The following is a 24,581-nucleotide window of genomic DNA, read 5'->3' as shown; positions in this document are numbered from 1 at the left end:
TTGAGAAATGGTATCTCAGCACAGGTATAATTTCTAACTAAAGTTGTCCATCTTTTCAAATGTTTAAAAGTCATTTAAAATCTTTATCTGTGAATTGTCTGTGACTTTTGCTTATTTTGGTATTGGGTTTTTGACATTTCTCCCCTTCAGTTTTAGAGTTCTTTATATGTTGGGATGGATATTAGCCTTTTATCTCTGATGTATGTTAATCATAGCTATTTTTAAATCTGTGTGAGTCTGTGGGACTGTTTCTATTTTATTAAAATTAATTCTTCTGTTCCTCTTTGCTAGTAGACTTGGTATGTTTGAGTGAAGGCCAGTCTTTGTGTATAAAATGATGATGTACAGGCTCTGGATGGTAGTGTTTCCCTTCAGAGATGATTTCATTTTCTACTAGCTGACAGATGATATATGGGGAGATAATCTTGATCAAGGTTTGTCAATGTAAAGTTTGCCTTCATTCTAAGGGAGTAATACTTCTTGGGTCGAAACTGAAAGTCTGTAGAGTCTTCGCCCGGTCCTCAGTGTAATGAGACTGCCGTCTCCTCCTGAGACTTTAGCTGCATACAGTTGCTTCAGCTGATTTCTCTCTTTTCTCTGAGCATGTGCAGCTTGAGAGTCAGCAAAGACCTTGAGAGGAATTTGCTCACTTTCTCCAGGATGTTGGGCTTTTCAATTGTGTCGACTCTGTGCGACCCCATAGGGGGCTGTTATTTCTTCAGCCTCTATTCCCCGTGAGGCAGATGAACAAACGCCCTGATGAGAAACAGCAGTGGCAAGAGTGTTGCCCTGTCCTCGGGGGTGCAGGCTGGAGAGTCCTGCTGCCTTGATTTTTCTCTTCAAACTTCCACTCAGCTTTCCTTGTACGTTTCATCCAGTTCCTGTAGTTGTTCTCAGAGGGGTTATTCTGATCCTGGTTATTCCATCATAGATGGTAGCAGCAGTCATCTTTCCACTGAGCACATCTCTTTAAATTTGTATGGAAATGAGAGAACACAGTCAAATTGATAAAACATTTTAAAATTGACAAGAAAATTGGCCTGCTTATACACTGCTATGGAGGATATAAATTGGTACCACCTTTCTGGAGGGCATTAACTTATATCAAAATCCTTAACAGTTTACTCTTTGACCCAGCAATTCTGCTTCTAAGTATTTATCCTAAGAAGATAATCACAGATGTGTGTGAAGGTTTATTTACAAAGATTCCAATCCCAATTAACAAAACTTGGAATCAAAATCCTCAGTATGCAACAAAAGAATATTTGATAAGTTGTGGTGCTTCTATACAATGGAATATAATAGAATCCAGCATTGCAAGTGACAAAAGAGAATGTTTAAGCGTATTTATTACTCTTTCCTAGAGAAGGGCATGGCAACCCACTCTTCTTGCCTGGAGAATCCCCATGGACAGAGGAGCCAGGTGGGCTACAGTCCGTGGGGCTGCAAAGAGTCGTACATGACTGAGTGACTAAGTACAGCATAGCATAGACACTCTCTATTTAACATTAGCGAGTATTGTTAAGCACAGGAGATGATAAAGCAACATGAGCGGTATGATCCTGTTGAAGAATGTGTATGCAGGTATATAAGACTGGAATAATGCACATGGAAGTGTTAATAGCTGGTATTGTTGGGTTTTTTCCTCCTTTGTTTGTCATCTAAACATTTTCCATAGGACGTTACTTTTGTTCTAAAAGAAAATTAATGCCCTCAAAAGAAAAAACCTTACAGTTGATAGGCCCAGTTGATAATATTTTCTAGTAAACATTTTATTTTATGCTGGTTGCCTAAACTCTGTCTTGATGCCCTTAGTGATGGTACAGATTTTGTCAGAAATGGTGTCCTCCTTGAAATACTTTGTGGAGCAGAGCACCCCTGTAGAAATGTACTTTAAATTCTTACTGGTCAAATTCAAACAAAGGCTTCACCTGTTTCTGTCAGTGCGTGTCAAAACCTTTTAAATAAGGCATCCTATTTAAAAAGTCAGTAGGTTTGTGGTAAGGACCTGGATTATCAAGGAAGATTTATTTCCTAGCAAAAAAAAAAAGTCTTATTTCCTTTTGAAACCAATGGTCAAGACTTAATGCAATTGCCTTTGTAAAACTAAAATCAAGATTTCTGAAGACCATTCTCATCCTCTCATGCTTTTTCTCTTCAAGGTACTGTGCAAGGCAGCAGCCCCACTATGACCTCTTGGGTTTCGAGGCTGCTTCCTAGGAATGGCCGTTCCTTGGCTACAGCATCAGAGAACCAGCGAGCTGAGGATCGCCATCGGCACCAGGAGGCCTATGGGTACTTCTTGCCCATCCAGACGAGATGGCAGGACAATGACCAGTATGGCCACGTAAACAACGTTGTGTACTACAGCTACTTCGACACGATTATCAACCAGTACTTGATCAGGTAGGTGCGGGCTCTGCATCCCCCATCCTCGCGTCTCCTTTCTGGCATGTTCTGGTGGGGGCAAGTGCAGGGCATTCTGGGAGGAGATGCCCATTTTCCTCTAGTGTTTTTGCTGGTATGGCTCCTTTGTTGAGCCAGCTTGAAGTCAGGTTATTCTGGAGAACAGCTGGACCACTAGGTGAGTGAGGAGGGAACTGTTGCCCTGCTGCTCCTGTAGTCACAGGTGTTTGTCTATCTTGGTCCTTTGCACTAAATTGTCAGCAAATGTGCAGGCTTTGAATCTCAATTAAGCAACTACACAACAAGCCATGTAATATCCAAACCCTGAAACTTGAGCAGACAGTAACATCAGCCCTCAAGGCCTTTTTGTGAGGAAAGCAGCTGCTTCCCTCACCGAGAGCACAGAACAGGGAGGAGAGAGAGACTAAAGAGTAAAGATGCATATTGTATCCTCTGAACACCATGATGACAGGATTGCTGCCTGAAGTGTGTTTGCAAGATTGGTTAGTGTATGTTTGTTAATATCATTCTCTATATGAAAAACTGGGCTGCACAGAGTGCTGTGTAAATCCCAGCTCCAACTTGTATTGGCTGTGTAGTTTGGATCAAGTTATTTAACCTTATTGAGTCTTTTGTAAAAATAACTCACATATACTGAGAGTTTTCTCTGTGTCCAGCACTGTGAAGCCTTTTGCACAGCCTTTCTTGTTTAATCCTAAAACAACGTGATTAGAGAGTAGCAGATTGTCAGTCCACTGCCTGAACCCCCTTGCCTGTACCTTTCAGGGCATGCTGGCCTAACTGTCAGCTATCAACACTAACATTTCTTTGCCTAAGGACTTTCTCTGGCCACCAGAGCCCCTTTTGCAGGCAGGCCAGAAGTGCAATGAATCAGTGCTCCCTAAAAGCAACCTTCAATCACTGACTGATGGGAGTTAGTATATAATATGAATACCCCAACTTCCTTACTCCTTGGATACGTTACCTGAGCTACATGCTGTACACAGGCTCCTAGGCTTGCCTAATGGGGTTAGGCTCCATTTCCCAGATTGGTAGCTTGAAAAAAACTGAGATAAAATTTACATACCATAAAATGTGAAAGTGAAAGTCGCTCAGTCATGTCGGACTCTTTGCAACTCCATAGACTATACAGTCCATGGAATTCTCCAGGCCAGAATACTGGAGTGGGTAGCCTTTCCCTTCTCCAGGAGATTTTCCCAACCCAGAGAGCAAACCCAGGTCTCCCGCATCACTGGAGGATTCTTTCCCAGCTGAGCCACAAGGGAAGCCTGCCATAAAATGTGCTATTTAAAAACCATTTAAGCATACAATTTGGTGGTTTTAGTATATTCACAATGTTGTCTAGCCATTACCACCATCTAATTCCAGAACTCCATCACCCCCTCGCCTTAAAAGAAACCCCATATCTGTTAGTAGACATTCTCAGTTTCTCTCTCCTCCCATCCTCTGTCTCCATAGATTTGCCAATTCTGGACATTTCATATGAATGGAATCATACTATATGTGATCTTTTGTGTCTAGCTTCTTTCACTTAGCATTACGTTTTCAAGGTTGGTCAATATTGCAGCTTTTATTAGTACTTTGTTTCTTTTTATGGCCGAATAATAGCCCATTGTATTGTGCTGTATTTTGTTTGTTCCTTTGTCATTGGGTGGATGTCTGGGTTGTTTCCACTTTTTGGCTATTATGAATAATGCTGCTATGCATATTTGTGTACAAGTTCTTGTGTGGACATGTTTTCAGTTCTTTTGGGTATGTACCTAGAATGGAATTGCTTGAATCATATGGTAACTCATATATTTAACTTTTGAGTAGCCATCAAACTGTTTTCCATGATGACTATACCGTTTATATTCCCACCAAAATGATGAGGATTTCAATTTCTGCACATCCTTGGCAATACTTGTTACTATCTGTCTTTTTTGCTTATCGTCATCTTGGTGGATATGAAGTGGTATCTCATTTTGATTTGCATTTCCCTGATGACTAATGATGTTCAGGATATTATCATGTGCTTGTTGGTCTTTGGTATATCTTCTTTGTAAACACACCTATTCAGATCCTTTCCCCATTTTTCAACTGGAGTATTTGGATTTCTGTTGTTGGGTTGTGAGAGTTTTTATATATTCTGAATACTACACCCTTATTATATCTGATTCACAAATACCTTCTCCCGGAGATCAAGATGTTGGAGTAGAGGGATGTGGAGCTCACCCACTTCCACAAATACATCAAAATACATCTACATGTGGAATAATTCTCAGGAATATCTACTGAAAGCCTGCAGAAGATCTCATGCAACCAAAGCTGCAAGAAAGATCCCCACCTGCTTGGGTAGGACTATGGGAAAAAGGGAAAAGACAAATACTTTCTCCCATTCTGTGTTTTGTTTTGTTTTTTTTTTTTCACTTTCTTGGTAGTGTCCATTGACATGCATGAGCTTTTAATTTTGATGATAGGGGTAACTTCTTAAATAGCAAATGCTTTATTGGCTACTTTCTCCTCTTGTCCCTTCCCCACTTCTGCAGGATGATTTAATCTATAAGATGTACCTTATAGTTTGCGCTCACAGTGCAAATTTGCTATGTATAGAGAAACTAAATGTCTTCTTTCTTCAAAAGAATAGAGCAGCTTGAGACTGCCTGGTTCTCCCCTATGCTGCGTGGCCCTGAACTTTCACAGTAATTCTACTTTGTGTGCACCTGTCAGTGAGGCCTCTAGAACTGGCTTACACTTGCTTACTTATGAATAATAAATGTTTTTTTCAGCACTCGTGTTAGCTTTTAGGAGAATGTGTGGCTTATACTTTAAAATCCACAGCGGGAGGTAAAAACAGTATTTGAGGCTTTTTGTAATTTCACATCATTTGTCACATAGGGGAACTTGACAATGAATTTTCCCAACTCACTCCAGGGCTACTTACTCTTTTTAAAGGAAGGATCAGCCTTGTAATTTCTTTGGGTTGACTCTTAACTTTATTGCAGTCGAGAGCTAGTGGTGTGTCTTAGTCAGTTTAGGTTGCTAGGTTTGTGTGTGTGTGTGTGTGTGTGTGTGTGTGTGTGTGCAAGTTGCTTCATTCGTGTCTGACTCTGTGATCCCATGAACTGTAGCCTGCCAGGTTCCTCTGTCTGTGGAATTCTGCAGGCAAGAATACTGGAGTGGGTAGCCGTTTCCTCCTCCAGGAGATCTTCCCAACCCAGGGATCAAACCTGCATCTCTTATGCCTCCTGCATTGGCAGGCAGGTTCTTTACCACTAGTGAGTGTGTAATAGGCTGCTCACTCGACTGTCAGAAGCCAAGCCAGCACCAGAGAGGTGTGAGGACCCTGGGAAGACCAGCCAGGGAGAGGCAGGCTCATTTTGTCAGTGCGAGGGAGGCAGCTGGTCAGGTGGAAGCGATGCCTCCCAGCCTGGCCTGCTCGCTGGCCCTCTTCCACCTGGCTTTTCTAAGGATGGGCGGCTCTGCACATGTGCCAAACACCGTGGGATGATCAATGAACCACACCCGTGTCTAGAAGATCCCCTCTTTGAAGAGGGTTTTCTCCAGGAGAGAGAACCAGGGTGTAATGGAGGGTGTGGAGGGGGAAGGAGAGAAAGAGTAGAAGAGGCCACTCAGACTGCCCAAAGTTCCCATCACTTTGACACGCAGAAGGGGTTAAGTCATTCTTGAACAGTTTATCGCTCATCAATTGTAATTAAATATGTTTATATTAAATTATGTTCTGTAATTAATGTAAAATCCTTTAGCCTATGCTGTTATTAGAACCAGATGCTGAAGTACCAACAGTATTTCAACATGACTGTGCTGCCTCGCCAGCTGTCTAACTGTAATTACTTTAATCTCAGCTTGTTATCTAATTATCACCTTTGTAAAGGGAAAAGTACTCTCTAATGCTTACTGATTGTTTCAGATGACGATGAAGAGCGGGGAACAGCTGTCAGAGATCGTGGGCCCTGCTTATCACCACGAAGGAACTTATCTTGAAACCTAGTCTGGGCCAAACTGCTGAAAAAAGATGTCCCAGGCAGGAACTAGGGACTGGCCAGTAAGGGGAGGCAGTTGGTGTGCTGGTAAAGGGTGTGCCCCTGTGGATAGAGTGTCAGGTGACATCTGCCTCCTCCAGTGATGGCTGAGGGGACAGGTTAGTTAATCTGTTTAAGACTCAGTTGTCCCATCTGTAACATGGAGACGTTAATAATACTAGAATCTACCTCGAGGATTGCTGTGGAGACCAAATGAGATACAGCATATGAAGCCATTAGTGCAGGGTCTGATAAAATATACATACTTAGTAAATGTTAACTATTTTTTCTTTTTGATAAAAGTCAGTGTTGGTGTTCAGTATTTCCATCTTGGTCTTTGAAACAATTGAAATGGGTGTCTAAATGCCAGCAGCTTGACATGACCTGTGTGTTTTCCAAGTAATGCTGAAGTCTGTCCTTTTGGGGCTGAAATTTACCTTTGCATTGCTTATTAAAAAATGGTTCACCCAACCAATGTAAATAAGTATTGTCAGGGAGATCTTGAAGCTCTTGAGGGGAAGTAAACTGTTTCGGAGTATCCTTCAGTACTTTATGCATGAGCTTGCGTTTCAGCAATTGATTTGGTAACTGTATTTCATTCGAAAATAATCATTAAAACAGATAGTCTTAGGATGTTTATTAAGCCTTTGCTATCCTCTCGGCTTTGGCTCTCAGGGCTGCACTCACATCAGAGGGGAGCTGGCAGTCTCTTTCTGCTGTGAAATAGAACCTCTGTCTGTCCAGTTGACTGTGAGGTCCTTGAGGGCAGGATAGGACCTTCATCATTCTTCTGTATCCTGAGTAGATTGCCCTGCCTGGCAGGTATTTTGTTCTCCCTCAGTAAGTATTCCTGAAAGAACTAAACAAAAGAACTCAACCTCAGACCATGCTGATCATCCAGGGTTTTTCCTTTCCCAGTGGCAGGAAGAAACACTGCCTCCTGGGGCTGCAGGGCAGGTCTCAGTCTCCCATGCTTGTTTTTGCCACCTATTACTGGGCTTTCGTGGTGGCTTAGATGGTAAAGAATCCACCTGCAATGCGGGAGATCTGGGCTCAATCCCTGGTTGAGAGGATCGACTGGAGAAGGGGATGGCAACCCACTCCAGTTTCCAGGTGGCTGTAGTCGTAAAGAACTCGCTTGCCAGTGCAGAAGACGTAAGAGACGCAGGTTCAATCCCTGTAACTTTCTCAGGGTCAGGAAGATTCCCTGGAGGACTGCATGGCAACCCACCCCAGTATTCTTGCCTGGAGAACCCCATGGACCGAGGAGGCTGGTGGGCTGTGGTCCATAGGGTTACAAAGAGTCAGACACAACTAAAGTGACTTAGCATGCACACACTGCATCCTCATGCCAGGAAACCACAAAGCAGGCCGGCAGGGAGAAAGATCAGAGCGGGCAGTGGGGTCTGACCTTCATGGTGACACATCGGCCGTGTGTGGTTCAGCAGTGAGAGGAGCAGGAGGCCTGAACTGACCTACCCCAAGGCAGGCCGCCTGAGAAGGGCAGAGTAGCGGGTCTTTATTGTCAGGAATGCCCAGGTGCAGAGAGGGCTGCTTTGCGAGAAGGCTCCTACTATTCATCAGAACAGAAATACTACGAACTCCATATAAACTCCCTTCAGTAGAAGACACACACCCAACTCTGGAGTTATTCTTGGTTACAGTATATTTGGTGCTTCCCTGATGACCCAGTGGGAAAGAATCTGCCTGCAATCCAGGAGGGGCAAGAGACATGCGTTTGATTTCTGGGTCAGGAAGATTCCCTGGAGGAGGGCATGGCAACCCACTCCAGTATTCTTGCCTGCAGAATCCCATGGACAGAGGAGCCTGGTGGGCTATAGTCCATGGGGTCGCAAAGAGCTGGACATGACCGAAGTGACTTAGCACACATGCCCACACAGTGTATTTGGGTATTGAAGGAAATAGCCTAAAATGAGAGAATCAACCCAGCAGCAGATACCTTAAGTCTCTGTCTGAGCCTCATCTCCCATCACTCCTCTCACGGTTTCTTTGTCTCTTGCGATGGTAAAACCCCCTGGGGTTGCTCACCAGCCGTGTGCTGATTCGCAGCTCTGTGCATTTGGTTCAGCTGTTACCTCTACCTGGAACACCCCTGCTCCTATTCTTCAACAGTCCACCCTCCCAACCGCCCATCGCAGATATTAATAGGACTCGTGGCCATTTTCTGTATCCCCGTAGGATCCTGGCTTTTCTGTACCAGAGACCCAGAAACTTTCAGTAAACAGCCAGATACGAAGTATTTTTGTCCTGGTGGTGGGCTGTGTAGCAGCTCTGAGACTCTGCAGCTGTGGTGGGAAGGCAGCCGTAGACAGCATGTGGTTGAATCAAGGAAACCTTAGTGGAGTTCCCTGCTTGTTCCTCTTCTCCATGCTCTTGTGGTTTCACAGTCCAAGTGACCCTTCTGGCTGCTTCGTCATGGTCCTTAATGCAGTGTCACTGAGTTTTTCCTCTCCTGATGACGTGTCACCCAAATTTGAACTCCTCAGACTAGGGACTGCAGTGTCTTAGCCTTGCTTTCCTCACAGAGCAGAGCTGAGACAAGCTTGTGCGTACAGGTGGTTTGTTTTAGAAATGGATCCCCAAGGAGAAGAAAGGAGGCCCAGGAGGAGTGAACTCAAAGGAAGGGCAACCCAATATTACTGAGCTGATCAGCAGAGGGGGCAACAGCAGCCAGATCCCACTGAGCATCACCTTCCCCTCCAGGAGCTGCATAGAATGGGTCTCGGAGTTTTCTGCCCACAGGACAGAAATAGGAGCATTTATCCTCTGGCTCCATCCCTCCTTGGTCAAGGTTTGACCCATGGAGTGTTAGCTCCTTTCTCCTCCAAGGGTGTACATGTGTTAGATTCACTGAGCAGATTTCTGTAACCCTAGGTTAGAAAGTGGGAGACTCTCCACGCTGTCCAGGCAAGGGGCTGCTCAGTCATGCCTGAGCACCAGCAGGGTCGGTTGTTGCAGCAATGGCTGGAATTCAAAAGGGGGAACTAGAAGAGGTGAGGCCACTCAGCAGAGGTGTCTGAATATGTACTGTACCTGTTCTGTTGCCCAGCATAGTTAGTTGCATGTCCAACAGCAGTGGTTAAGAGGGCAGCTGTGGGTGCCAGACTGCTCAGGTTTTGTTCCTGGTGCTTCTTCTTACTGATTGTGTCATCTCAGGCAGCCTCCTTATCCCTCACTTCTTCATTACTCTCTAGAGTGGGGATTATAGTGCTTACTTCAAAGGCTGTTGTGAGGGACAGGATGCTTAGAAAGGGGCCCATGTTACGTGCTCAGCCAATGATAGTAAAGTAAAGTCGCTCAGTCGTGTCCGACTCTTTGCCACCCCATGGACTGTAGCCTACCAGGCTCTTCCCTCCATGCGATTCTCCAGGCAAGAGTACTGGAGTGGGTTGCCATTGCCTTCTCCAGGGGATCTTCCCAACCCAGGGATCAAACCCAGGTCTCCTGCATTCCAGGCAGACACTGTAACCTCTGAGCCACCAGGGAAGCTTTCAGCCAATGACAGGTACCTAATAAATACTGAAGGGTTTTTGACAGTGGGCTTTTGTAAGCCAATACTTCTATCTTTGTTTGTTTTTTAATGTTTGAATAAATACATTTAATACTCCTTTCAAAAGAGTATTGAAATACTGAAATACCTTACCAAATAAAAAGCATTAAATAAATCTTTTTCATTAGAAATGGAAAAATAGAAAATAAGAAAGAAAAAGACACAGAACATCAACCTACTGCTGAGATTGAGTATGATATTAACCTCTGAGCTGCCTAGCACCCAATAAAACAAGGGAAACAAGCTGTATAGTTCTTATTATCTGATAAGAAAAAACATATTATTTCTTCCAGAAAAAACAAATTTTTTTCTCTCAAATTAAGTTCTAAAGGGAATTTAAAGAAATTTACTAAGGAGGCTTGAGAAACAAAATCAAAAGGATGTAACTAGTGTGGAAAGAGAGATTTTTATCTGTTGCAGGTCTGATTGGTACTTGCCATGTGTGGGTGCTCACTGGACAGATGAAAAATGGAAAGTGTTTTCAGGGGCAGATTTTCTTTCGAAAGAGCTGGTATCCTACCTCTGATAATGGGTATAAAAGCGTGACTCTTAAAGAATCTGCTTGCAATGCGGGAGACCTGTGTTCAATCCGAGTTGGAAGGGCATGGAGGAGAAGAATACCCATTCTAGTATTCTTGCCTGGAGAATCCCATGGACAGAGGAGCCTGGCAGGCTACAGTCCATGGGGTTGAAAAGAATCGGACATGACTGAGCAACTAGGCACAGCACAGTGTAAGATTTGGAGCCAGCGTGGAGGACAGAGGTGAGTGGGTCTGCCCCTGGGGATGTGTGTGGGGGACTGGGGGGTAGGCGGCAGGCCTTTTAGCTGCCTGCTTGCTCAGAAAGCCGGCCTGACCCCACCAGCCTCTGCTGCGTCCTCCTTCCAAGTCTCCTTCCTTGGTCCTCCACCCCAGGCTTACTGAGCAGACTCTTTCTGCATCTTCCTGAGGACAGTCCTGCCCGTCCTCCCAGCGCGAGGCTTCCCTGGCTGGGGTGGCCCTGGGTGTCCCAGTCAGCCAGACACCGCACAGGGCTCTGCCTTTCTAGTCTCATCTCTGAGACCCTGTATGGACCGTGTGCCCTCTTGAGTACATTTGTATCTCGGGGTCTCTGTTTCCATATAGTTTCTCCATCAATGTGAAGTTCTCAGTTCAAATATTATGATCTACCTCCCCGAGTCCACAGAAATCTCATTATAAGTAAGATAATCTCATTTGCGGGTATGTGCTATAACCCACAGGCTCGGAAACGTCCAGATCCAGGATGCCTGGGAAGTCGGGCTGTCAGATTAATATACTGTGTGAAAATTGGGGCCGGAGGTCACCAGTCTCTTGATACACAAATCTCCCTCTGAGAATCTCATTTCATTCAGACTATCAGTTAGATTAGAAATACCCTAATTATCCCACTGAAATTAAATTACTTTATGTTAGGGTGATATAATGAACAACCATAAAGAGTGGATATACAACCAGTCATCTTATTAGTCACAGCAAGACCAGCCCATACACTAAGTGGACCTTGCTGACTATTGTCAGCTAGTCCTTGACTTCATAAAAAAAAGGCAAGGGAAAGAGGAAGATGAGCGAGTTCTTGTGATTTTGTTTGGTGGGCTCCTGCTGCATTTCTCCACTGAGCTGCTAAGAGTTTCTCCCCAGAGGCACTGCTTCTGGTCATTAGTGGGGGGAAAGAGCTATAAAGCAGCCACTGTGCTCCTGACTTACTCATCCCCATGGCATTGGGAGGTCTCATGACTTACACGACAGGACCAGGCATCCACAGTCCTTCACTTCCTTTTTAAAATTTTTTTACTTTTAATTTCTATCAGAATATAGTTGCTTTACAATACTGTGTTAATTTCTACTGTACAGCAAAGTGAATCAGCTATGTGTATACATGTATTCCCTCTTTTTCAGATTTCCTTCCCATTTAGGTCAGCACAGAACCCTGAGTAGGGTTCCCTGAGCTAGATGGTAGATTCTCATTAGTTATCTGTTTTATACTGTCAATAGTGTATTAACATATATGCCAATTCCAAACTCCAATTCATCCCATCCTCCCTTTCCCTCTTTGGTGCCTATATGTTTGTTTTCTACATCTGTGTCTCTATTTCTATTTTGCAAATAAGATCATCACCATTTTCTAGATTCCATGTATATGTGTTAATATGCAATATTTGTTCTTCTTTTTCTAACTTACTTCACTCTATATAACACTTTCTAGTTCCATCTGTGTCTCTACAAATGACCGAATTTCATTCCTTTTAATGGCTGAGTAATATTCCATTGTATATATGCACCACGTCTTCTTTATCGATTTCTCTGCTGATGGACATTTAGGTTGATTCCACGTCCTGGCTATTGTAAATAGTGCTGCGATGAACAGAGGGCTGCGTGTGTCACTTTGAGTCGTGCTTTTCATATGCCCAGTGATGGGATTGCTAAGGAACTTCCATACTGTTCACTTCTTAATTCCAGAAACCTTCCCAGTACCTGTCAAGTGATATGGCTCTGTTGCCAGGGTGCATCTGTCCTCCTAGAAGGACTAACCTCTATCAGTTGTATTTGTTAAAGTAAATAATGCTAGCAACTATAATGAATTACCTCCAAATCTCAGTGACTTAACACAACAAAAGTTTAGTTCTTGTTTAAATCACTGTCAAATGGAGGTCTGTGTGTGTGTGTGTGTGTGTGTGTGTGTGTGTATGTGTGTGATGTTTTGTCCATTCAATTACTCAAGAACTCACCTTGTGGTTGTGAGCTCCCGTAGATCAGATTTCTCAAGAGCAGGACTGTTGGCATTTTGGGGACAGATGATTCTTTGTTTTGGAGGACTGTCCTGTGCATTGTAGGATGCTTAGCTGCATCTCTGGCCTCTACCTGTTAGATGCCAGCTGGACATCCTGCCAGTGTGACAGCCAAATATGCCTCCACATATTATCAGATGTCCTTGGGGGAGGGGGACAAAATTGTCCTGAGAACTACCAAATAGCCAGTACTATCATTTTAAAGTGCATATACCTTTCAACTTCTCTCTCAGGCAGAGGATATATAGATACATTTGGGAAGAGATCATTGTGTGTGCTGATGACCCGTCATTGGACTTGGTACCTCAATGCTTATTTTATCTGTGTTGTTGTCTGTGTCCTATGGGTCATTTCCCAGAGAGGTGAAGGGATGTACTGTCCGGTTTACTAACTTATTGCCCAGGTGATAACATCACACCTTAAAATTGTGCTACTAGGTAATTCTGTAGCAGAAAGAGTTTGGGGGTTGGACATTCTTGTCCTGAATTCCTGTGTTGGCTGTGCTATTGCCCTTGTGATTATGGGTGAGTCAGGTCAATGCCAGGGTAAGTGAGACTCTGAACACCTACTTCCCTTGACGGGTTTTGGCAAACAACTCCCCCTCCCACATGCCTTCTAATCTGGCTGACATGCTGCAGCCAGAGAGACGTTTTCTTAATTTTTTTTTTCCGGAGAGACATTTTCGAATGGCCCTCATCCCCTTTACCACTTTTCCATGGCATCCACTTTGCATTTCAAATAAAGGCAAAGCTCCTCCACAGGTCCTGCAGAGCCCTGCAGGGTCTCCCCCTTTTCAGGCTCCTTTGGGGTCTGTTCCCCTGTTTTACCAAGCTTAATGTATCCTAGCCTTCCCCCTCCCCCACCCAGCTTTCACCAAGCCCCTGACCCTGTTGGGCTTTGCCTGTGCTGTGCCCTCTGCCTCGAGGGTTTCCCTTCTCTCTTCTCTTGGCTCTTTCTGATCTTTTGGTTCTCAGCTGTATGGTCACTTTCTTGCGGATGTCTTCTGGATGCCCTGACCAGCTCTAATCCCCCTCTCCTGGGCTTTCTCTCAGCATCGCTCACAGGATCATGTCAGAGCTGCAGTTTTACGTTCATTGAAACAGCCATTTGAATGCATCCTGTGTAATCACAAGAGCTGTGAGTCAGGTCATATCCCAGGGCCTGGCAGAGTGCCTGGCACATAGTAGGTGCTAATACCTTTTTATTGCGTGAATGAATTAGAGATTTGGGCTGTCTGGAAATATTAGTCAATCAGGCCTGACACTGAAATGCAACCTGTTTGAGTCACTGTAAAACTGCTGACAATTAAGAAATACGATTTCTATATTAAGCTCAAGGGGTACCCCCAAGAAAGCTAAGGTGGTCAGTGAATATGGTGTGGCATTCAGTATATTAGTCAGCCTGACTTAATCATTTCTACTGGAAATCTCATTAGAACTCAGAAACCCCACAGCCTTCCAAAACCTTTTATGTATAAATGCTCATGCCTGGGCAATCTGTAGGCAGCTAGCAACGCCTAGGATCCTGACTGTGGTGGAAAGTACAGTTTGCAGGTCAGCAGCCTGGTTTGGGGGAGGGGAAGACTACTAACCGTGTGGCCGTGACTCCAGTGCTCTCAGTCCACTCATTCCCTCCCCAGGTTAAGGGATGGGGTGAGTAGTCCGTGAGTGTCTAGATACCAAAGTCAGTCGGAGGAAGGATATGCAGTCTCACAAGAGCCTCAGTCTCTTAAAATTCACAGCATGTGGCTACCTCTCAGCTCTGAACAGAGTGAGGTATGAAGTCATTTGCAAAGGGGCGTCTATGAAATTCCATTACACCATGCTTTTCAATTTAAAGGGAAAGACCTTTGCGGAAACTAATTTGCCATTGCTTTTAATCATGGAGCTTGGAGATGGCAGGCTTTCCCGTCGCTGCAGCTACAAAGGCTCACACTGGTTTGCAGATTTGGTCCTCCTTTGCCCACCCCAGCTCAGCTCCTGGGTTCCATCTGTGGTTGTTGTATGTCCTCTAATTTTTGCAGTTTTTGAGACAAAAATGAAGCCATTATGTGTAGCGTTCCTGATGAATGTAAATATTTTGCAATCAGAACCCACTTGAAAAGAGAGTCAAATCAAAGTAAATAGGATACACTCTTGAAAGGGGAACATCCTGGGGCTGTTTCTTCTCCCCTGTCAATCTCTCCTGCCTCCCAGAGGACTGTCTGATTCCTTTAGTCCTTTATTCACTCCAGCCCTGGGGCTGTTCCACATCCGGAGACTGGCAGCCAGGAGTTCTGGAAAGTGAAAAACACCTTGGTAAGAGTCAAGAAATCTGGGTCCAGTCTCAGCTGTCCTGTTTACCAGCTTGAGTGCCTTGGGAAATTCATTAAACCTTTATGGGTATCTCATTTATCAAATGAAGATAATTATACTTACCCTGGGGAGCATATGAGGTTTGGAGGGAAGATTGGGTTAGATCAAACGTAAGCATGTGGGTCTGCTCATGGATCTGGGGTTGTTAGGGAGTTGGTGATACCGATTTACCCCAGGTTACTTACTTAAGTGCGGTTGCCTCAGTCGAAAAACTGCTGACCAGAACCTCTCCAAGATAAATTTCACAGCTGCTTTAAATCCCTTTGGGCTGAACCTTTGCGGCCCCTGGAATCTCCTGGGGAAAGTAGGAAGATTCTGGAAAGAATCAGGCACTAATTAACCCATTTTCAGTCATCATCATTTAGCACAGATTTGTTTATCAGATAGGCATTCCCTGATAGCTCGTTGGTAAAGAATCTGCCTGCAATAGGAGACCCTGGTTCGATTCCTGAGTCTGGAAGATCCCCTGGAGAAGGGATAGGCTACCCACTCCAGTATTCTTGGGATTCCCTTGTGGCTCATCTGGTAAAGAAAAATCTGCAAGCAATAAATGCTGGAGAGGGTGTGGAGAAAAGGGAACCCTCCTACACTGTTGGTGGGAATGCAAACTAGTACAGCCACTATGGAGAACAGTGTGGAGATTCCTTAAAAAATTGCAAATAGAACTACCTTATGACCCAGCAATCCCACTGCTGGGCATACACACCGAGGAAACCAGAATTGAAAGAGACACATGTACCCCAATGTTCATCGCAGCACTGTGTATAATAGCCAGGATATGGAAACAACCTAGATGTCCATCAGCAGATGAATGGATAAGAAAGCTGTGGTACATATACACAATAGAGTATTACTCAGCTGTAAAAAAGAATTCATTTGAATCAGTTCTGATGAGATGGATGAAACTGGAGCCGATTATACAGAGTGAAGTAAGCCAGAAAGAAAAACACCAATACAGTATACTAACACATATATATGGAATTTAGGAAGATGGCAATGACAACCCTGTATGCAAGACAGGAAAAAAGACACAGATGTGTATAACGGACTTTTGGACTCAGAGGGAGAGGGAGAGGGTGGGATGATTTGGGAGAATGGCATTCTAACATGTATACTATCATGCAAGAATTGAATCGCCAGTCTATGTCTGATGCAGGATACAGCATGCTTGGGGCTGGTGCATAGGGATGACCCAGAGAGATGTTATGGGGAGGGAGGTGGGAGGGGGGTTCATGTTTGGGAACGCATGTAAGAATTAAAGATTTTAAAATTAAAAAATAAATAAATAAATACGTTCTCATATTGAACTAAAAAAAAAAAAAAAGAATCTGCCTGCAATGTGGGAGACATGGGTTCAATCCCTGGGTTGGGAAGATCCCCTGGAGAAGAGAAAGGCTACCCACTCCAGTATTCTGGCCTAGAGAATTTTACATGGACTACAGTCCATGGGGTCGCAAAGAGTCGGACACGGCTGAGTGACTCTCACTTTCACTTTCTGGGGGGAGAAGAATAAAGAGTGGGATGTGGAGATAGGTGAGTGTTACAGGTTGGAAGTTTTATGGGGTGTTGGGGGCACCTGGGGGAAGTTGTGAATGTCTTTACAACACAGTGTTCTGGCACTGTGCTCAACCCAGACTTGGTAAAATAAGGTATAAGAGTGACAGATAACACATCAGGTCCTGGATTATTTCACTTGTCAGTGAATATTAATCATTCTTTTTAGCTGTCAGAAACAACACGTTTCCTATAACTGTAGGAAACTCCTCTTCCCCAACACACACGTGTAGAAGCTGAAAATGCCAGGTATTTATTCTCCCAGCCTCCTTTGCAGCTAAAATGCTGGCACAGGACCCAGGCTTTGTCAGTTCACCTGCCTCAGGCTGTGAATTGGCAGCTACCAATGTGTCGATGTAGAGACTGTGCTGATTCCATCCTGGCCGAGGTGCAGGACCGGTGGGACTCCACGTAAGATGGCAGCCATGACGGTGACCCCGTCCAGAGTGTTTCTGTGGATAAAGGCTGTGGCAGAGGTTTCTTCAGGGGATTCGTTGACTGAACAAGCTCAGCCTATGATGGGCAAAGTGCCCGTGCTAAAGAGTTTGCTATTTACATGCTAGCCGTCACTTTGTAGAGAGAGAAAGAATCAAGTATTTTCATAATCAGCAGGCTTCAAGCTGTTTGAGTTGAGAAAACTATGTCACGTGGAGGTTCAGGACACTGATTCTGGTGTCAGAGGTCTGAGTTCCCATCCCAGATCGTCCAATTAGCCGTGTCACTTTGGGAAATGTATTTAGCATTTCTAGGTTTCCGTTTCTTTATCTCAAGAATGGGGGTAGGAATAGTCCTACCTCAGAGATTCATTCTGAGGATTAGGTGAGATAGGGATCATGAGACCAATGGGAACAAAATCGGAAGAGAGAGGTGTCATGAGGATGGTTTCAAGGAGGGAAGGAGAACGGGGTGAACTCTGCTGTGAGGCCAAGAAGGATGAAGATTGGACTTCTCGATCCAGCATCGCTGGAGAGATTAACTAGTGCAGTGTTGGGACACAGCTCCTATGGGGTTGGTGGGGAGTGTGGTTTGAAGAGGAGATACCAACTGAAGAAACAGAGACAGAAAGCACAGACAGCTCTCTTTAAGGGTTTGAGAGTACAGGGTGGTGTGTGATCAAGAGAAGTCTTAGTATTTTTTTTTTTTTTTGTAATATTAAGATGAGAAAATCATGAACCTACTGTGGATGGAGTTGAGAGGGGGAGGTTGAATTATAAAAAAAGAGAGAAGACTGAAAATGAGAATTCTCTGACGATCAGAGAGGATGGGGACTTAAAGCCCTGATAAAAATCCTGGCCAGGACAGGAGGAGGGACATTGCCGTGGAGTCAGAGCAGAGCAGGAGGAGTGGGCAGGGTGCAGGGGTCACCTAAAGCGGTAGTGAAAGCTGAGAGAGTGTGCTCACTTCCTTTCTTTCTGAAATAGTAGACCAAGTCATCTGCTGTGACTGTGGGGTCGCAGGTCAGAGCAGGTCAGAGATTCGAGGAGAGTGGAGAAAGTTAAAATATCAAGGTCAGAGAGACCATGAATATGAGTCAGATACTGGCTAGGTGGCTGTAGCAGGAGATCTCCCCAAATGCTGGGCTTAAACAAGAGAGAGGTGTATTTATCTCTTATCAGCAGTGCAGGTGGAGGGTCTGGGGCTGACGGGGGGCTCAGCAGTATTGAGAGTGGGGGGAGTCAGCCAGATCACACAAGGCTTTGTTAGCCAAGGGAAGAACTTTTTATTCTGTTAGTAAAGATACTGGAAGAGGTGCAGGCAATGGGTAGAGTCATGGAGGGTGTTGGAGAGGGCACCAGGGAACCCATGCCTGACTAGGGTCTAGAGAACTGAGACATCCTGGCAGAGTGGAAGGGGCAGGAGTTCCCTCTACCTTTGCCCTCTGAGCACAGAGGAGCTGTGGGCACTCGCCTGCATATCCTCAGTTGTGTGGACCTGTTAGTGGAGAGAGGAGAAGGTTTAAGATTTTCTCATCTTAATACTACCAAAAAAAAAAAAATACTAAGACTTCTCTTGATCACACACCACCCCATACTCTCAAACCCTTAAAGAGAGCTGTCTGTGCTTCACTCTGTCCTGAGATCCTTCTTGCTTCTTGGACGTTTCTAACTGCCCAGAGTGCTTTGGATTTTATGTTATCTACTCACACACACACACACACTCACACCACTCAGATACACATATACTCATGCACTTCCATGCCCACATACTGATGGGGCACTGGCTCTGGAATCAGACTTGGATTTAAACCCTGGTGATTGCACTTAATAGCTGTGTGTCCTTTTAGCAATGAATTAACCTTTTGGAGACTCCATTTCCTCCTCTTTAAGATGGTAATATGAATAGAATACTCTTCATACAGTTGTTGTGAAGAGCAAGTTAGAGAAAGCATGTAAAGCATAGTACCGACATTTAGAAAGTGAAATGCATGCGTACTCAGTTGTGATCAACTCTTTGCGACCCCATGGACTATAGCATGCCATGCTCCTTTGTCCACGGAATTATCCCAGCAAGAATACTGGGGTGGGTTGCTATTTCCCTCTTCAGGGGATCTTCCCAACCCAGGGATCAAACCCACATCTCCTGCATTGGCAGGTGGATTCTTTACCACTGACCCACCTAGGAAGTCCTCCTAGTATGTATAGTAAATGCTCAATAAATTGTAGCTACCATTATTAAGCTTAATAAGTAGTAGCTGTCATCATCATCATTTACTTTTTTCCAAGAAATTTCCTTTATCTATTAAAACAAAATGTCTAACAACTCCAAAAGTACATTTGCCTTTCAAAAAAATCTCTCTATTTTGAGCCAGCATTTCTCTTCCTCTCGGGGTCTGATCAGGCCGCTTGGAGTCTGGAGAGGAAGTTATGGGTGACGCTCTTCAATGGGAAGCCACCTGTCCACGCTTTGTGTTCCCCTCAGAGAAATCTGTTGTCCTGGGAAGTCTTTTCTTTGGATGGCAATCTGTCTGCTAAAATGAAGCTGGGCTCTTTTGTGTCTGAGCGCATACCGGTTCCAGGGCTCTGCTGGGGGTGGAACAGCTTGTTCTTAGCAGGTGATGCTGGAGCTTCCTGCTGGCGGCCCCTTCTCCTCACAGAGTTACGTGAAGCCATGCCGTCTGTTGGTGAGCACTTCTGCGGGTGGGGGTCTGTGAGTGGAGCTCCTGACAGACTCTCTCAAGGATCTGATCTTAGAGTCTCGTCTCCCACCTTGAGAAGCTGTGTGACTGTGTGTCATGGATACAGACAGAATCACTCCTGTCTGAACCACCCTGCAAGAGGTCAAGACATTCCTCATCTCCCTGAGAAGGATGTGCGAAGCCCCAGATGAGCTGTTCCAGAGACTCAGGGACTCCCCTGCAGGGCATGGGGACTCTTGTCTGGGAGGCCATCTAGTGCAGAGAATCAGCGTTTGAGTTTCTGAATCAGACATCGTCAGGCTTGAATCTCGGGTCTCACCCTTAGTAGTTGTGTAACTTTGAACAGCTCACTTCTCTGAGTCCCAGTTTCTTGCTCTGTAAAATAAATTTCTGGCATATAGTAAGTGCTCAATGAACAGTAAGTCATTGATAAGATCTGGGTCCCAGTCTGGGCTGTGCCATTAAGTAGCGCAGTAGCCTTGCCTGTCATGTCACCTTGAAGTTCTGGTGGGTAGAATGTGTGGGGAGCTCAGAAGTCTCTTCTAGCTCTAAGGTTCTATGATTGTACCAGTAGCTCCTATTCTATAGATCTTGGTACCTTTGGCCATTTCCTATCCCTCCTGAATTACTCTTCTCTCCCTCTACAAGGGGTCATTCCTGCCGGTGTAGATGCTTGATCCACTATCTCCCATTTTTACTATATTTTCCCATCATCCTTTATCAATTATGTATCTTTCCCAGTAAGCATCCTGAATGCTTTATTTCCTCAATTTCATCAGGGCAGGGATTCTGGGGAAGCCAGAAAAGTGATGTGAAGGATAAAAGCTGCTCAGCAGTCTTACTTCCTCCAGGTCTTGGCCCAGGAGATGCTCTGAGATGATACCAGCTTTGTCACTCCTCCCGGCTAATGATTTAATTTTATGTGTCATCGTGGCTGGGCCACAGTGCCCAGATATCTGGTCAAACATTAATCTGACTGTTTCTGTGAGGGTGTTTGGATGAGATGTACATTTAAATTGTTGGACTTTGAGTAAAGCAGACTTCCCTCCATAAGGTGGGTGGGCATCATCTAATCAGAAAGTTTGAATAAATCAACAGACTTACTTCCCCTAAGTAAGAGGGGAATGCTGTTGCAGATGGCCTTCAGACTTGAACTATATCATCAGTTCTTCCTGAATCTCCAACCTGACTACCTTTGAATTTGAACTGCAAATCTTTCCCGAATCTCCAGCCAGAGTTTGGACTCACCAAGCATCTGCAATTGATTGAACCAGTATCTTATAATAAATTTCTTTTTCTATCTTTCTGTCTATTTACATCTGTAGATCTGTTGGTTCTGTTTCTCAAGAAAACTCTGACCAGTATACTATTCAACCCCAGCCTGTTCACGTTTGTCCTTCTCCCTGATTCTGGGTTTCTTCTCTTTTCATAGAACTTATTTCCTGACAGTGTTGTAATTCAGGAGAAAAGTGACCCAGTAAATTCAGCAATACCAAGGCAATAGAGACAGTTGTATGTCCCCTCCTGTGTGGGGCTCACCTGTAGAAGGGAAAGAGGGCAATGCTCAACACAGACATTACCAAGAATGGACACTCAGGCATCAGTAGAGATGTTACTTCACTTGTTTAGAAAACCAGATCTGGTACCAGTATAGCACTAAAGAAAAGTCATCTGCAATGAAAGAAAGATGAAAACCTCATTCATCTGGTCTAGCTGAGTGAGGTGAAGGAAAAGGGAAGGGGTTTAGGGTCTTAAGCCTGTGGCTTAAATCTTGCTTGCGTGTCTTTAGGCAAATCCCTTAACTTCTCCAAGCCTTAGTTTCCTCACCTGTGATAGGGCACAGGATAAATTTGCTATGAAGATCAAGCTAATAAAGACATGTAACCTGCCTGGCACATGGTAGGAGCTAAATCAACACTAGCTGCTGTATCCTCTTAAGAGAGAGATTTGTGGGTGTGCATGCTAGTGCGTGTGCGCATGCTTAATTGTATTTGACTCTTTGCGACTCCGTGGACTGTAGCCCACTAGGCTCCTCTGCCTATGGAATTTTCCAGGCAAGAATACTGAAATGGGTTGCTATTTCCTTCTCCAAGGGATCTTCCCAACCCAGGGATTGAACTCAAGTCTCTTGTGTCTCCTGCATTGGCAAGCAGGTTCTTTACCACTAGCACCACCTGGGAAACCGGGAAGGCAGAAACAGTGAGAGTTAAACCTGTAAGAGAGCTTGCAGCAACTGTGGTACAGAGTGCATCTTTCCATGACCACTTCCTTGGGTTCTGGCTTTACAGACGTGGATTTAACTGCAGGAGCAGCAGACCTATAATAAGAGTTGCTCATCTTTGCAAGGTGGCCTGGGAGAGCTTACCCTTGCACTCTCCCTCTGCCCGTTTTTCAGGGCATGGATAGGAGCAGGATTGCCTTTCCTCATAGTCTTTGAGGGAGACTTTTTTTTCTTTTGCTCTGCCATGGACCTCTGAGCCCAATGGGGTCATCCCCACATTGATCAGAGTAAGTCTGGATCCAAGGTGCTCTTCCTTCTGTGGTGCCCTTGGAGAACAGCATAGACATTTTGAGAATGGATATGCAACAAAAGCCTCAAGAACAAAGAAAAGAAGTGACACCCTTTGCCCTTCTGCTCGACTTAAAGACACGCAGTTTATATCTGTTGTCCTAATGAGTAGCTCTTGAGAAATTTCATTTTGCTCTGGGCTAATCTTTCTGATTCAAAACAGTCCATGCATTCAAAAGGAAAATCCCTTTTCTGCAAGTATCTGGGAAAGTGTAAAGATTTCCAGCCGTGTATTCTACCTGGTTTGACACTCTTCAGAAAGCCTACCTCGATTTGGGAATGAAGAAACTAGCCTTATCTCAGATCTGGTTGTATTTTTTTCCCCCATCACATTGCCTGGTGTAAGTTCCCTGTACCAACTTCTCATCTCATATGGGATTGACAAAGTAATGTATGTGCATTTAGTGAGAGGCTGCCATGTTTCCTGATGGTTCTGGGTACCATGGGAAGGAAAGAAAAGAATAAGTCATGGCAAGCAGCTCTCAAGGAGTAGGGAGAGCTTATAACTTTGAGAAAGCTTGTAATCTCACCATATCTACCTTTCACCCCATGGCACCCCACCCACCAGGTGGTCATGTAAGTTATCAATTGTGGGATACTTTCAAAGTGAAAGTAGATGCTATTAGTCAGTGTATCAGGACAACAGATGTAACATACTCTACTTAGGATTAAGAGCTATCTAGATGCTTAATAAGTCTGAGGAGGGTGAGTGGAGACCTGATTTCTCTTTTTAAAACTTAAGTATAGTTGATTTCCAATGTTGTATTAATTCCTGGTATAGAGCAAAGCAATTCAGTTATATATATATATTCTTTTCCACTATAGTTTATCTTAGGATATTGAATATAGTTCCTGTGCTACACAGTAGGCCCTTGTTGTTAAGACCTGATTTATTTATCTCTCTTTCTCTTAAGTATTTAGATTTTGCTCTAATTTCACCAGTTAGAGAAGTGGGGATGGAGTTGGGTGTTCAGAACTTGATCAGACATTGGGCAAACTGGAATCACAGATGGACAGACTCCAGTCAACACCTATCATAACACGATACATGTGGGGCTGAGTCAGCTAGATAGCAGCATAGATGGAATAAAAGGCCTCCCCATTGCTCTGAAAGTCTCTCAGTCCTGTCCAGCTCTTTGCGACCCCATGGACTGTAGTCCATGGAGTTCTCCAGGCCAGAATACTGGAGTGGGTAGTTTTTCCCCTTCTCCAGCAGATCTTCTGACCCAGGAATCAAACTGGGGTTCTCCACTGGAGAAGGGATAGGCTACCCACTCAAGTATTCTTGGGCTTCCCTGGTGGCTCAGTGGGTAAAGAATTCGCCTACAATGCGGGAGACCTGGGTTCGATCCCTGGGTTGGGAAAATCTCCTGGAGAAGGAAAAGGCTACACCCTCCAGTATTCTGGCCTGAGAATCCTATGGACTGTATAGGCCATGAGGTCACAAAGAGTTGGACATGACTGAGAGACTTTCACATGGCTCTGGCCTTAGAACCCTGGGCTCAGAAGGAGGATGACTGAAACAAGCCGTGACCTCTGGTTGAGTTAAATAAGAAACTCTTTGCGCCCATGAATTCTAGAAGCATTGGTCCCGAGGACCCCACTCGAAAGTCAACCAGCCAAAAAGCTCTGAGAAGTTCAGTGGTACCGTAAGCACAAGACAAGTGTAGCAAGTGGCTGAGTACTTTCGCCCTGTTTTGGATGACGGTTTTTGTAAGTGACATTTTGTTGCAAAGTCTTGTCCATCCATCAATCCTTGTCCATCCTTCTGTTGCCTTCCCAAGTCAGCAGTGCCTCTTCCCAGCCCACCTGGCACCAGATGTTCTGTCAGCCACCACTGTGTGTCCCGCGTCCTCCAAGTGGCAGAATGCGAAATCTCCGGCGACGTTCACCTGGAAGCGCTTAGCCCTCAACAGCTGCAGCCCCTTGATTGCCTTGCCCGCCTCGGCAGCTTGGTGCCTCCACCGTATCAATTGCTTGTCAATTCAGTTTAGCCATGACTTTGACTGACTGGATTGAGGGGAGTGGAAGTGGGGTGTAGGCGAATGGTTAAAATTAATTGCTACATAAGAAAAAATTGAAAGATAATTATTCCTGCTTTCCTGTCAGTGCTCGAGGGTAGATGACCTCATTAACTTGCAG

General features: G+C 44.7%; 1 protein-coding gene across 5 annotated transcripts in view; it reads left to right on the top strand.

Annotated features, from left to right (window-relative positions):
* LOC138420953 (uncharacterized) overlaps positions 1-24,581 on the top strand; it is a 199,477-nt gene that overhangs the window by 92,098 nt on the left and 82,798 nt on the right. For all 5 annotated transcript variants that reach the window (XM_069554671.1, XM_069554672.1, XM_069554673.1 and 2 more), the window contains one exon: positions 2,163-2,406. In XM_069554671.1, coding sequence (XP_069410772.1) covers positions 2,189-2,406 — 218 coding nt within the window. In that variant the 5' untranslated portion in view covers positions 2,163-2,188. The remainder of the gene's footprint in view (positions 1-2,162; positions 2,407-24,581) is intronic.

The sequence above is a fragment of the Ovis canadensis genome, chromosome 15 (genome assembly GCF_042477335.2).
Source record: "Ovis canadensis isolate MfBH-ARS-UI-01 breed Bighorn chromosome 15, ARS-UI_OviCan_v2, whole genome shotgun sequence".
Classification (NCBI taxonomy): Eukaryota; Metazoa; Chordata; class Mammalia; order Artiodactyla; family Bovidae; genus Ovis; species Ovis canadensis.
This window is presented reverse-complemented; position numbering and strand designations above follow the sequence as displayed.